This window comes from Telmatherina bonti (genome assembly GCF_933228915.1).
Source record: "Telmatherina bonti genome assembly, chromosome: 7".
In the NCBI taxonomy this organism is placed as follows: Eukaryota; Metazoa; Chordata; class Actinopteri; order Atheriniformes; family Telmatherinidae; genus Telmatherina; species Telmatherina bonti.
In genome coordinates, this window is record NC_136625.1 from 5,127,504 (window position 1) to 5,141,888 (window position 14,385).

General features: G+C 48.1%; 1 protein-coding gene across 3 annotated transcripts in view; it reads right to left on the reverse strand.

Annotated features, from left to right (window-relative positions):
• Positions 1 to 14,385, reverse strand: part of rasal2 (RAS protein activator like 2) — a 114,261-nt gene that overhangs the window by 19,688 nt on the left and 80,188 nt on the right. For all 3 annotated transcript variants that reach the window (XM_079243522.1, XM_079243520.1, XM_079243521.1), the window contains exons 5-7: positions 11,085 to 11,197; positions 2,624 to 2,777; positions 600 to 698 (exon numbers count right to left, since the gene is read on the reverse strand). In XM_079243522.1, the coding sequence (XP_079099648.1) occupies positions 600 to 698; positions 2,624 to 2,777; positions 11,085 to 11,197 (366 nt within the window). The remainder of the gene's footprint in view (positions 1 to 599; positions 699 to 2,623; positions 2,778 to 11,084; positions 11,198 to 14,385) is intronic.

Here is a 14,385-nt window from a genome sequence, read left to right on the forward strand (position 1 = left end):
ATCCGGACCAACCAGACCGTCTGATCCGGACCAACCAGACCGCCTGATCCGGACCAACCAGACCGTCTGATCCGGACCAACCAGACCGTCTGATCCGGACCAACCAGACCGTCTGATCCGGACCAACCAGATCGTCTGATCCGGACCAAACAGATCGTCTGATCCGGACCAAACAGATCGTCTGATCCGGACCAACCAGACCGTCTGATCCGGACCAACCAGATCGTCTGATCCGGACCAACCAGACCGTCTGATCCGGACCAACCAGACCGTCTGATCCGGACCAGACCATCTGATCCGGACCAGACCGTCTGATCCGGACCAACCAGACCGTCTGATCTGGACCAGACCATCTGATCTGGACCAACCAGACCATCTGATCTGGACCAACCAGACCATCTGATCTGGACCAACCAGACCATCTGATCTGGACCAACCTGACCCTCTACCGGCCGTGTGAGTCAGGTGGGAGGTCCAGGTGAGTCACCTGACGCTGCCATCGTCTTCTGCAACATTTAATGAGATGAAGAAGAAACGTCCCGACAACAAAAAGCAGCTGAACAAGCATCAGAACATCCAGAACCGTACGGCTGACCCACCTTGTTGGGCTGGATGGTTCTGCGCAGGTTCTCCATCCACTTGTCTCTCTCTGAGGCCGACGTGCAGCTGAAGCACTTACTGCCGCCGGAATACGTCACCTGAAAGCAACATGGAGGCGTTTACCGTCGGGTCATCATGTGATCTGGGCGACTTCAGGAAACAGTAACCTGATCACAGATTTCACATCCGCTGACAGATCAGCGAACCGCAGCAGGTAGTCGGTTCTGGTCCCGTTCTGCTGCGGCTCGGTCCAGCGGCTATTCTTATGGTGGTGGAGGAGCCGGTTGCTACGGCGACAGAGCAGGTCATAATGACCATGGGGGAGGGGACGGACACTCTGTCTGAGGGACGCGGAAAAGTCCGAACTGGACCCGTTGCACCGGGCCAAACTCAGTCCGAACACTAACGTGGTCTTTGCTCAGCGTGTCGGCTGAGCCACGTAGAGTCTACCGTCCGATGTGCCGTCACGTCTCGACTCCAGGATGGCAGGAAATACCACGGGAAAGGTCAGAGCCAGCGATGGGTTCCAGGCTCAGGGCTCCAGGCTCAGGGCTCCAGGTTCAGGGCTCCAGGCTCAGGGCTCCAGGCTCAGGGCTCCAGGTTCAGGGCTCCAGGCTCAGGGCTCCAGGCTCAGGGCTCCAGGCTCAGGGCTCCAGGCTCAGGGCTCCAGGTTCTGGGCTCCAGGCTCAGGGCTCCAGGCTCAGGGCTCCAGGCTCAGGGCTCCAGGTTCTGGGCTCCAGGTTCTGGGCTCCAGGCTCAGGGCTCCAGGCTCAGGGCTCCAGGTTCTGGGCTCCAGGCTCAGGGCTCCAGGCTCAGGGCTCCAGGCTCAGGGCTCCAGGTTCTGGGCTCCAGGCTCTGGGCTCCAGGTTCTGGGCTCCAGGCTCAGGGCTCCAGGTTCTGGGCTCCAGGTTCTGGGCTCCAGGTTCAGGGCTCCAGGTTCAGGGCTCCAGGCTCAGGGCTCCAGGTTCTGGGCTCCAGGTTCTGGGCTCCAGGCTCAGGGCTCCAGGTTCTGGGTTCCAGGTTCAGGGCTCCAGGTTCTGGGCTCCAGGTTCAGGGTTCCAGGTTCAGGGCTCCAGGTTCAGGGCTCCAGGCTCAGGGCTCCAGGTTCTGGGCTCCAGGTTCAGGGCTCCAGGTTCAGGGCTCCAGGTTCAGGGTTCCAGGTTCAGGGCTCCAGGTTCTGGGCTCCAGGTTCAGGGCTCCAGGTTCAGGGCTCCAGGCTCAGGGCTCCAGGCTCAGGGCTCCAGGTTCTGGGTTCCAGGTTCAGGGCTCCAGGCTCAGGGCTCCAGGCTCAGGGCTCCAGGTTCAGGGCTCCAGGCTCAGGGCTCCAGGTTCAGGGTTCCAGGTTCAGGGCTCCAGGCTCAGGGCTCCAGGTTCAGGGCTCCAGGCTCAGGGCTCCAGGTTCAGGGTTCCAGGTTCAGGGCTCCAGGCTCAGGGCTCCAGGCTCAGGGCTCCAGGCTCAGGGATTTTATAAAACATAAACTGTAACCTAGGAAACCGCAGCAGGTATCGAACCGAAGTTTTATCTTTAACGGCCAGTTTAAAGTCGAGTTTTTACGTGAGAGTACGTCTGACGGACACGGCTCAGAGTTACAGGGATACACTTCGTAGGTTTTAGCAGAATTCGTACAGAACGCTTGACGGATCACGACGTTCCTGATTGGGCGGCACATTCAGCGATGGGTTTTACTCAAACATTCAGAAATATCCCTAAACTCTTAGCAAGGCTGGAATAAACGTCATATTGGCACGTCTGGAGACTTTTACAACCCCTCGACGAAGTTTTCCAGAGAACTGTGGAATTTCTGAGATATTTTGTTTGAAATGTTTAAAATTTCTGCTGATGTTTCCGAGCAGCCGGAAGTTTCTGCTGCCATCGTTAAAATAAGTCAATATTTTACATGAAATGGTGAAATTTCTCGACATGTTGCTTTTGATCGACTAAGAATAAAAAATGGTTCGGCACACTTTGGAAATCCTTTCCATTCCAGTTTTCCTGCTGGTGAAACCAGAGGAGAGCGTTCACCTCGAAGCAGAACTCCTGTCCCAGGATGCTGCTGTGCAGAGGCTTGATGAAGACGTCCTCCTCCATGCTCAGGTCCAGCGCCTCCACAGCGCTCCCCGGACTCAGCAGAGACTCGTGGGAGCCGGACTCCTTCAGCTTGGGAAGGCCGCGGGACCTGCAACGCAGAAGGAAAGCGAGGAGGGATCAAACTGGGGCGTGGTTCTTCAGTGGAGCAGTGGGGGGCGCCGCAGGGCACAGCTTCTCTGCTGCCATGGCAACAGCATTACTGCAACGCTAACAAGAAACAAGCAGAGAGGTGAGGAAGAGGGGCTCCCCAGAGCATGCCTCCATCAGCCCGACGAGGGGGGGGGGGGGGGCACCTCCACCCGCCTGCAGTCTGACAGCAAAGTCCTGCGACAACCAAACCCCCCCCCAGGGATCATCGCCGTGGCAACAACCTCTGCCAGGATGGCCCAGGGGAATAACGTGGGTCAATGCATCACCCCCCCCTCCACCACCTGGGTCTCCATCCAGGAGCCATTGGTGGCCAGAAACGGTAGAACTGTGTGAAGCCAGAAACAATGTTTTTGTGTCTCCAATTCAATTCAACTTTATTTATATAGGGTCAAATCACGACAATGACTCAAGACGCTTTACAGACAGAGAAGGAAACATAATGAAAGCCAATTCATAACAGCCGATATAAGGAAACCAACAGGTTGAGTTGGAGTCCAACTCAATCTCCCATCTCCTGTGCCCTTCATCACAACAAACAGAAAATTTCTGAGCCTCTCAGGTCTGGAGTGGAGCAGAACGTCCCCACTAACCGAGGAGTTTTCATGCTGCTTCTCTCTTCATCGTCCCTTCCAACAACCATAGGTATGAAAACAGCAGAAGAAGAATGAGCGGTCCCTTCCAACAACCATAGGTATGAAAACAGCAGAAGAAGAATGAGCGGTCCCTTCCAACAACCATAGGTATGAAAACAGCAGAAGAAGAATGAGCGGTCCCTTCCAACAACCATAGGTATGAAAACAGCAGAAGAAGAATGAGCGGTCCCTTCCAACAACCATAGGTATGAAAACAGCAGAAGAAGAATGAGCGGTCCGTTAGTGGGGAAAGTAACCGCCGACGGCTTCATGAAACTGTCAGAACGGCTGCGATGAAGACCAGATCCTGCAGGCCTTTCCGGGCGTTTCCAAGCCTCGGTACTGACCTCCATGTGAGATTCAGGGACAGTTGGGAAAAGATCATCGCATAGGATGGATTAAAATAAAAGCAGCTGAATCAGATCAGAGATAAATGGCAGTTTTCTGCGAACAGCAGCACAAAGAAATCAGCATCAGGAGGTCGGGAAGGGAACTTCATCCCGTCAGGAAACATGACATCATGCTGGGGTGTAATCCTGCTGCTTACGTAAATGTGGATTAGTGCCGAGTCGGCAGCAAACACACCAGATTCAGCTTGAAGTAAGGAGTCCAGCGTGGACACGCCACCAGACCAGACAAACCCCGACCTGCAGGGTCCTGATCCCGGACCGGATCTGAACCGGATTCATGATCCAATCCGGTTCAGATCCAGTTACAGTGTAAACAGACCAGGATGCACTTCATCATCCATCCATCCATCCATCCTTCCATCCATCCTTCCATCCATCCATCCATCCATCATCCATCCTTCCATCCATCCATCATCCATCCTTCCATCATCCATCCATCATCCATCCATCCTTCCATCCATCCATCCATCCATCATCCATCCATCATCCATCCTTCCATCCATCCATCCATCCTTCCATCCATCCATCATCATCTATCTATCCATCCATCATCCATCCTTCCATCCATCCTTCCACCATCCATCCATCATCCATCCTTCCATCCATCCATCCATCCATCATCCATCCTTCCATCCATCCTTCCATCATCCATCCTTCCATCCATCATCCATCCTACCATCCATCCTTCCATCCATCCATCCTTCCATCATCCATCGATCCATCATCCATCCATCATCCATCCTTCTGTCCGTGCATCCATTATCCTTCCATCCATCCATCATCCATCCTTCCATTCATCCATCCATCATCCATCCTTCCATTCATCCATCCTTCCATCCACCCGTCGGTGCATCCATCATCCTTCCATCCATCCATCCATCCATCATCCATCCATTCATCTATCTATCTATCATCCATCCATCCATCTATCATCCATTAATCCATCTATCATCCATCCATCCATCCATCCTCCATTCATCCATCTATCATCCATTAATCCATCTATCATCCATCCATCCATCCATCATCCTTCCACCCATCATCCATCCATTCATCCATCCATCTATTTCAGGACTTCATAAATTTCTGGTGAATTGAAACACGTCACTCTAAGCCACGTCCGTCATTCCAGATCCAGATCCAGAGGAAACTGATCTCAGTGCTGGAAAACACTGCCACCCGTCCGAACTGGTGGAGAAAAGCTGGAAAAACACGCAACCCGGCAGGAAACATGGCAACATCCAGGCTGGGTTTCAGGAAGGGCTGGTCCCCTGCATTAGGGCAGAAACCTGATCCACTCTGCTGGAGGATGAGGAGGATGAGGAGGAAGCACTTAGCTGAGCTGTGACACACTGACTAAACGGGTTCTCCATGAGACCTGAGGCAGGCCTCTCCTCTGGAGATGCTACATGTACAAAACCGCTCATCAGCCAATCAGACGGCTCCGTCCCGTCCTCAGAGGGTCCTACCTGAACCTGAGGGTGGAGGCGAGCCGAGCTTTCTGAGCTCTGCGGAGGAGAGACGAGGATCCGTCCATCAGCGGCCGGAGCTCAGAGCTGACTGAGGATGAGGATGGGCAGCATTATCCTGCTGCCAAGCTGCCTGACTTTCTGTAGAGCTGCGCACACACGCACTCACACACACAAACAAACACTCTGCTTCATTATCCTCACGCACATACACACACACAGCTTCATTATCTTCACGCACACACACACTGATGCAGCAACAGCTGATGAGTCGAGGTCTGCGTCAGGACATGAACTGACATGCATTAAAAAAACAGAAACAACTGAATGCAACAGCTGCTCTGAACTGGTCCCATTAAAACCAGCAAAACACTGAACAGCCAGTCACATAAGCACCGGGATGAAGAAGAAAGAAAGGCCGATGAAGACGATGTGTGAACGAGTAAAGTAATGGTCGGAACGAGTACAGTAATGGCAGTACGAGTAAAGTAATGGTCGGAACGAGTACAGTAATGGCAGTAACGAGTAAAGTAATGGTCGGAACAAGTAAATTAATAATTGTGACGAGTAAAGTAATACTAGGAACGAGTAAAGTAATGGTAATGAATCAAGTGACGGTAGTAACGAGTCAAGTAATGGCAGTAACGAGTAAAGTAATGATAGTAACAAGTAAAGTAATGGTAATGAATCAAGTGACGGTAGGAACGAGTCAAGTAATGGCAGTAACGAGTAAAGTAATGATAGTAACGAGTAAAGTAATGGCAGTAACGAGTAAAGTAATGATAGTAACGAGTAAAGTAATGATAGTAACGAGTAAAGTAATGATAGTAACGAGTAAAGTAATGGCAGTAACGAGTAAAGTAATGATAGTAACGAGTAAAGTAATGGCAGTAACAAGTAAAGTAATGGCAGTAACGAGTAAAGTAATGGCAGTAACAAGTAAAGTAATGGCAGTAACGAGTAAAGTAATGGCAGTAACAAGTAATGGCAGTAACGAGTAAAGTAATGGCAGTAATAGTAAAGTAATGGTAAGAACAAGTAATGGTAATGAATCAAGTGATGGTAGTAATGAGTAAAGTAATGGCAGTAACGAGTAAAGATAGGAACAAAATAAAGTAATGATAGTAACGAGTAAAGTAACGGCAGTAATAGTAAAGTAATGGCGGTAATGAGTAAAGTAATGGTAGGAAAGAGTAAAGTAATGGCAGTAACGAGTAAAGTAATGATAGGAACGAGTAAAGTAACGGCAGTAACGAGTAAAGTAATGGCGGTAATGAGTAAAGTAATGATAGGAACGAGTAAAGTAATGATAGGAACGAGGAAAGTAATGGCAGTAACGAGTAAAGTAATGGTAGGAACGAGTAAAGTAACGGCAGTAACGAGTCAAGTAATGGCAGTAACGAGTAAAGTAATGACAGGAACGAGTAAAGTAACGGCAGTAACGAGTAAAGTAATGGCGGTAATGAGTAAAGTAATGGTAGGAACGAGTCATGTAATGATAGGAACGAGTAAAGTAACGGCAGTAACAAGTAAAGTAATGGCGGTAATGAGTAAAGTAATGGCGGTAATGAGTAAAGTAATGGTAGGAACGAGTAAAGTAATGATAGGAACGAGTCAAGTAATGGCAGTAACGAGTAAAGTAATGGCGGAAATGAGTAAAGTAATGGCGGTAATGAGTAAAGTAATGGTAGGAACGAGTAAAGTAATGGCAGTAACGAGTCAAGTAATGGCAGTAACGAGTAAAGTAATGGCGGAAATGAGTAAAGTAATGGCGGTAATGAGTAAAGTAATGGCGGTAATGAGTAAAGTAATGATAGGAACGAGTAAAGTAACGGCAGTAACGAGTAAAGTAATGGCAGTAACGAGTAAAGTAATGATAGGAATGAGTAAAGTAACGGCAGTAACAAGTAAAGTAATGGCGGTTTTGAGTAATGGCAGTAACGAGTAAAGTAATGATAGGAATGAGTAAAGTAACGGCAGTAACAAGTAAAGTAATGGCGGTTTTGAGTAATGGTAGGAACGAGTAAAGTAATGATAGGAACGAGTAAAGTAACGGCAGTAACGAGTAAAGTAATGATAGGAATGAGTAAAGTAACGGCAGTAACGAGTAAAGTAATGGCGGTAATGAGTAAAGTAATGGCGGTAATGAGTAAAGTAATGATAGGAACGAGTGAAGTAACGGCAGTAACGAGTCAAGTAATGGCGGTAATGAGTAAAGTAATGGTAGGAACGAGTCAAGTATTGGCAGTAACGGGTAAAGTAATGGCAGTAACGAGTAAAGTAATGGCGGTAATGAGTAAAGTAATGGCAGTAACGAGTAAAGTAATGATAGGAACGAGTAAAGTAACGGCAGTAACGAGTAAAGTAATGGCGGTAATGAGTAAAGTAATGGTAGGAACGAGTAAAGTAATGATAGGAACGAGTAAAGTAACGGCAGTAACGAGTAAAGTAATGATAGGAACGAGTAAAGTAACGGCAGTAACGAGTAAAGTAATGATAGGAACGAGTAAAGTAATGGCAGGAACGAGTAAAGTAATGATAGGAACGAGTAAAGTAACGGCAGTAACGAGTAAAGTAATGATAGGAACGAGTAAAGTAATGGCAGGAACGAGTAAAGTAATGATAGGAACGAGTAAAGTAACGGCAGTAACGAGTAAAGTAATGGCGGTAATGAGTAAAGTAATGGTAGGAACGAGTCAAGTATTGGCAGTAACGGGTAAAGTAATGGCAGTAACGAGTAAAGTAATGATAGGAACGAGTAAAGTAACGGCAGTAACGAGTAAAGTAATGGCGGTAATGAGTAAAGTAATGGCAGGAACGAGTAAAGTAATGATAGGAACGAGTAAAGTAACGGCAGTAATGAGTAAAGTAATGGCGGTAATGAGTAAAGTAATGGTAGGAACGAGTCAAGTAATGGTAGGAACGAGTGAAATAATGGCAGTAACGAGTAAAGTAATGGCAGTAACGAGTAAAGTAATGGCAGTAACGAGTAAAGTAATGGCGGTAATGAGTAAAGTAATGGTAGGAACGAGTCAAGTAATGGCAGTAACGTGTAAAGTAATGGCAGTAACGAGTAAAGTAATGATAGGAATGAGTAAAGTAACGGCAGTAACAAGTAAAGTAATGGCGGTTTTGAGTAATGGTAGGAACGAGTAAAGTAATGATAGGAACGAGTAAAGTAATGATAGGAACGAGTAAAGTAACGGCAGTAACGAGTAAAGTAACGGCAGTAACGAGTAAAGTAATGGCGGTAATGAGTAAAGTAATGGCGGTAATGAGTAAAGTAATGATAGGAACGAGTGAAGTAACGGCAGTAACGAGTCAAGTAATGGCGGTAATGAGTAAAGTAATGGTAGGAACGAGTCAAGTATTGGCAGTAACGGGTAAAGTAATGGCAGTAACGAGTAAAGTAATGGCGGTAATGAGTAAAGTAATGGCAGTAACGAGTAAAGTAATGATAGGAACGAGTAAAGTAACGGCAGTAACGAGTAAAGTAATGGCGGTAATGAGTAAAGTAATGGTAGGAACGAGTAAAGTAATGATAGGAACGAGTAAAGTAACGGCAGTAACGAGTAAAGTAATGATAGGAACGAGTAAAGTAACGGCAGTAACGAGTAAAGTAATGATAGGAACGAGTAAAGTAATGGTAGGAACGAGTAAAGTAATGATAGGAACGAGTAAAGTAACGGCAGTAACGAGTAAAGTAATGATAGGAACGAGTAAAGTAACGGCAGTAACGAGTAAAGTAATGATAGGAACGAGTAAAGTAATGGCAGGAACGAGTAAAGTAATGATAGGAACGAGTAAAGTAACGGCAGTAACGAGTAAAGTAATGATAGGAACGAGTAAAGTAATGGCAGGAACGAGTAAAGTAATGATAGGAACGAGTAAAGTAACGGCAGTAACGAGTAAAGTAATGGCGGTAATGAGTAAAGTAATGGTAGGAACGAGTCAAGTATTGGCAGTAACGGGTAAAGTAATGGCAGTAACGAGTAAAGTAATGATAGGAACGAGTAAAGTAACGGCAGTAACGAGTAAAGTAATGGCGGTAATGAGTAAAGTAATGGCAGGAACGAGTAAAGTAATGATAGGAACGAGTAAAGTAACGGCAGTAATGAGTAAAGTAATGGCGGTAATGAGTAAAGTAATGGTAGGAACGAGTCAAGTAATGGTAGGAACGAGTGAAATAATGGCAGTAACGAGTAAAGTAATGGCAGTAACGAGTAAAGTAATGGCAGTAACGAGTAAAGTAATGGCGGTAATGAGTAAAGTAATGGTAGGAACGAGTCAAGTAATGGCAGTAACGTGTAAAGTAATGGCAGTAACGAGTAAAGTAATGATAGGAATGAGTAAAGTAACGGCAGTAACAAGTAAAGTAATGGCGGTTTTGAGTAATGGTAGGAACGAGTAAAGTAATGATAGGAACGAGTAAAGTAATGATAGGAACGAGTAAAGTAACGGCAGTAACGAGTAAAGTAACGGCAGTAACGAGTAAAGTAATGGCGGTAATGAGTAAAGTAATGGCGGTAATGAGTAAAGTAATGATAGGAACGAGTGAAGTAACGGCAGTAACGAGTCAAGTAATGGCGGTAATGAGTAAAGTAATGGTAGGAACGAGTCAAGTATTGGCAGTAACGGGTAAAGTAATGGCAGTAACGAGTAAAGTAATGGCGGTAATGAGTAAAGTAATGGCAGTAACGAGTAAAGTAATGATAGGAACGAGTAAAGTAACGGCAGTAACGAGTAAAGTAATGGCGGTAATGAGTAAAGTAATGGTAGGAACGAGTAAAGTAATGATAGGAACGAGTAAAGTAACGGCAGTAACGAGTAAAGTAATGATAGGAACGAGTAAAGTAACGGCAGTAACGAGTAAAGTAATGATAGGAACGAGTAAAGTAATGGCAGGAACGAGTAAAGTAATGATAGGAACGAGTAAAGTAACGGCAGTAACGAGTAAAGTAATGATAGGAACGAGTAAAGTAATGGCAGGAACGAGTAAAGTAATGATAGGAACGAGTAAAGTAACGGCAGTAACGAGTAAAGTAATGGCGGTAATGAGTAAAGTAATGGTAGGAACGAGTCAAGTATTGGCAGTAACGGGTAAAGTAATGGCAGTAACGAGTAAAGTAATGATAGGAACGAGTAAAGTAATGGATTCATGTTATTTTGGACGGTAGTTACGGTGGCAGACGATGCCATACCCGTCTTTGCCACTAGATGTCAGTAAATCTTGTGCGCTGGACCTTTAAGAAGAACCATAGTTGTTTAAAGGAGACGTGTCTCTGCTGTGGGATCAGATGTGTCAGATCCTCTACATCACCCATCTTCACACTGGATTCACTGAACCTCAGAAATTCAATCCTGAGGGAAGACCAGAGCGGACTCTGTCCTGGAATCCGCTGTGAGCTGTACAGTCAGCCAATCAGGCGCCAGCAGCTGGCTCTGTGAAGCTCGTCACACCTGAATGGTGGTCGTGTCGGGTTCACTTCCCGTGGGAAAAGTCAGCAGCCTGTGAGGTTCCCTAGAGTCCCTGTGTGGACTCACCATTTGCAGACTGATGGTCTGGATCTGAGGGCTCAAACTGGTCCCTGAACCCCTACCAGGAGCCTGGGTGGAGGAGGTCCATCTGAAGCTCTGAAGTCCTGATCTCCCAACATACAACAGTAAAGATCTCCTGCGAACACAGACCTGGAGCTGCCGTCCGGTTCTGGTTGGCTAAGGTTTGTTCCTTTACCTGTCGGGGTCCACGGGTCGCAGCGAGGGCAGTCTGAAGCTGGTGTTCCGGTCCAGTTTGGTCTGACTCTTCGTCCTCTTGATGGAGCTTTTGAGGCGTTTACTGAAAAATCCCTGAAAGACAAAAACAGGAGAGTGAGGAAGAGGAGGGATTCTTCCTCCTGGTGTCCTTGGAAGAGCAGCAGTGTAACACTGAGGATGAGGAGGAGGAAGCAGCTACATGGACCTCTAACTGACATTCCTGTCTGTTCCTGATGGGATCAAAGCGAGCAGCAGGAAGTCAGGAGGTCAGTACATGCTCGGAGGAGCAGGAACGTCGGCTTCTGGGAATCCCAGAGGACCACAAGACGGAATTACAGGCAAAGACAGGAACGATGAGAGGTTTCCAAATCAGATTCAGGATGGAAGACGCACCTTTACGTTCCCCCACAAATCTGGTTTAAAGCAGCTTCCGGGTTGGAGAATTATAGGCAATTTTTATTTAACCAATCGATATATCGCCAACCAATTAAATGGGTCAGTTATCACTCTTTTCAAAATAATCATCACCGGCTGTAATTTTACGGATTAAACACGGATTTATTCTTTTTTTTCTTTTAAAAAAAACAGTCAATTTTATTCTGTGTTGCAGTCGTGCAGAATGATTTACTTGCAGCTTTTGTCCACTAGATGGAGCTCTGGGAACATCCGACAGGTCCATGAGGGAACATCCGACTGGTCCATGAGGGAACATCCGACGGGTCCATGAGGGAACGTCCGACGGGGCCATGAGGGAACGTCCGATGGGGCCATGAGGGAACGTCCGACGGGGCCATGAGGGAACATCCGACGGGTCCATGAGGGAACGTCCGATGGGGCCATGAGGGAACAACCGACGGGTCCATGAGGGAACATCCGACGGGTCCATGAGGGAACAACCGACGCATTGATGAGGGAACATCCGACGTGTCAAGGAGGGAACATCCGACGGGGCCATGAGGGAACATCCGACGCATTGATGAGGGAACATCCGACGGGTCAAGGAGGGAACATCCGACGGGGCCATGAGGGAACATCCGACGGGGCCATGAGGGAACATCAGACGTGTCCCTGAGGGAACAACCGACGGGTCCATGAGGGAACATCCGACTGGTCCATGAGGGAACATCCGACGGGTCCATGAGGGAACATCCGACGGGGCCATGAGGGAACAACCGACGGGTCCATGAGGGAACATCCGACGGGTCCATGAGGGAACATCCGACGGGTCCATGAGGGAACATCCGACGGGTCCATGAGGGAACATCCGACTGGTCCATGAGGGAACATCCGACGGGTCCATGAGGGAACATCCGACGGGGCCATGAGGGAACAACCGACGGGTCCATGAGGGAACATCCGACGGGTCCATGAGGGAACATCCGACGGGTCCATGAGGGAACATCCGACGGGTCCATGAGGGAACAACCGACGGGTCCATGAGGGAACAACCGACGGGTCCATGAGGGAACATCCGAGGCATTGATGAGGGAACATCCGACGGGGCCATGAGGGAACAACCGACGGGTCTATAATCACCACCACCATTAGTTTGACATATTCTACATGTTGGTGAGTTTTAGCTCAGTTTCGCTTGTTTAGCTTTAGCTGATAAACGTGTGATGTGGTTCGACTCCGCTGCGTTCAGAGTTTCACGTTTACGTCAGTGTTTCAGGTTAAAAGTGAATCTTTTGAGGGAACATCTTCATCTCCGGCGCCTCACCGACAGCTGGCAGGTCGAACTATGAGGACGAGTATTTTTAGTTTCTGTCAGACTTCAGAGCGATTCTTCTCAGAGTTAGAAAAAAAAACAGAGAGCATGCTGGGAGCTGCTAGGTGACAGCCGCTTTCCTGCTCGCTGCTCCAAACACAATCAATCTGATCAGTGTTCAATAATCAGCCTGATGGAGAAGAAGCCTGAGTTGGCCCGGGGATGGGGAGGGCGACGGGGGGGGAGGAGCGTGTCTCAAGATTCAGATTCTGGTGCGTTAATGGGAACCAGTGAGCCTGAAGGCAGTTTTTCAGGGAGGTGCAGGGGGTTTGATCTGTTTGAGGATATTAATATCCCAGGAAATGAGGCCGCTCACTTCCTCTGCTTCCAGTTTCTGTAGAGACAGACGAGCTGATAGCTGACGGCTTTGATGGATTGATTGGCTGAGTCATGTGACCTGGTGGTGATCAGCTGACAGAGCTTTTAACACTGGTTACGAACCAAACTGGTCTCCGACTAAAGACACGACCTCCGTCTAAAACTAACCCTAAACTAGACTAAACGTTTAACCAGTCCTCTAACCAGACTGAACCTGGACCAGTCCTTTAAAGGTATCAGACTGGACCTGGACCAGCCCTCTAAAGGTATCAGACTGAACCCAGACCAGCCCTCTAAAGGTATCAGACTGAACCTGGACCAGCCCTCTAAAGGTATCGGACTGAACCTGGACCAGCCCTCTAAAGGTATCAGACTGAACCCGGACCAGTCCTCTAAAGGTATCAGACTGAACCTGGACCAGTCCTCTAAAGGTATCAGACTGAACCCGGACCAGCCCTATAAAGGTATCAGACTGAACCCGGACCAGCCCTCTAAAGGTATCAGACTGGACCTGGACCAGTCCTCTAAAGGTATCAGACTGGACCTGGACCAAGCCTCTAAAGGTGTCAAACTGGACCTGGACCAGCCCTCTAAAGGTATCAGACTGGACCTGGACCAGCCCTCTAAAGGTATCAGACTGAACCTGGACCAGCCCTCTAAAGGTATCAGACTGAACCTGGACCAGCCCTCTAAAGGTATCGGACTGAACCTGGACCAGCCCTCTAAAGGTATCAGACTGAACCCGGACCAGCCCTCTAAAGGTATCAGACTGAACCTGGACCAGTCCTCTAAAGGTATCAGACTGAACCCGGACCAGCCCTATAAAGGTATCAGACTGAACCCGGACCAGCCCTCTAAAGGTATCAGACTGGACCTGGACCAGTCCTCTAAAGGTATCAGACTGGACCTGGACCAAGCCTCTAAAGGTGTCAAACTGGACCTGGACCAGTCCTCTAAAGGTATCAGACTGGACCAGGACCAGTTCTCTAAAGGTATCAGACTGGACCTGGACCAGCCCTCTAAAGGTATCAGACTGGACCTGGACCAGTCCTCTAAAGGTATCAGACTGGACCTGGACCAGCCCTCTAAAGGTGTCAAACTGGACCTGGACCAGCCCTCTAAAGGTGTCAAACTGGACCAGGACCAGTCCTCTAAAGGTATCAGACTGAACCCGAACTAATCCTCTAAAGGTGTC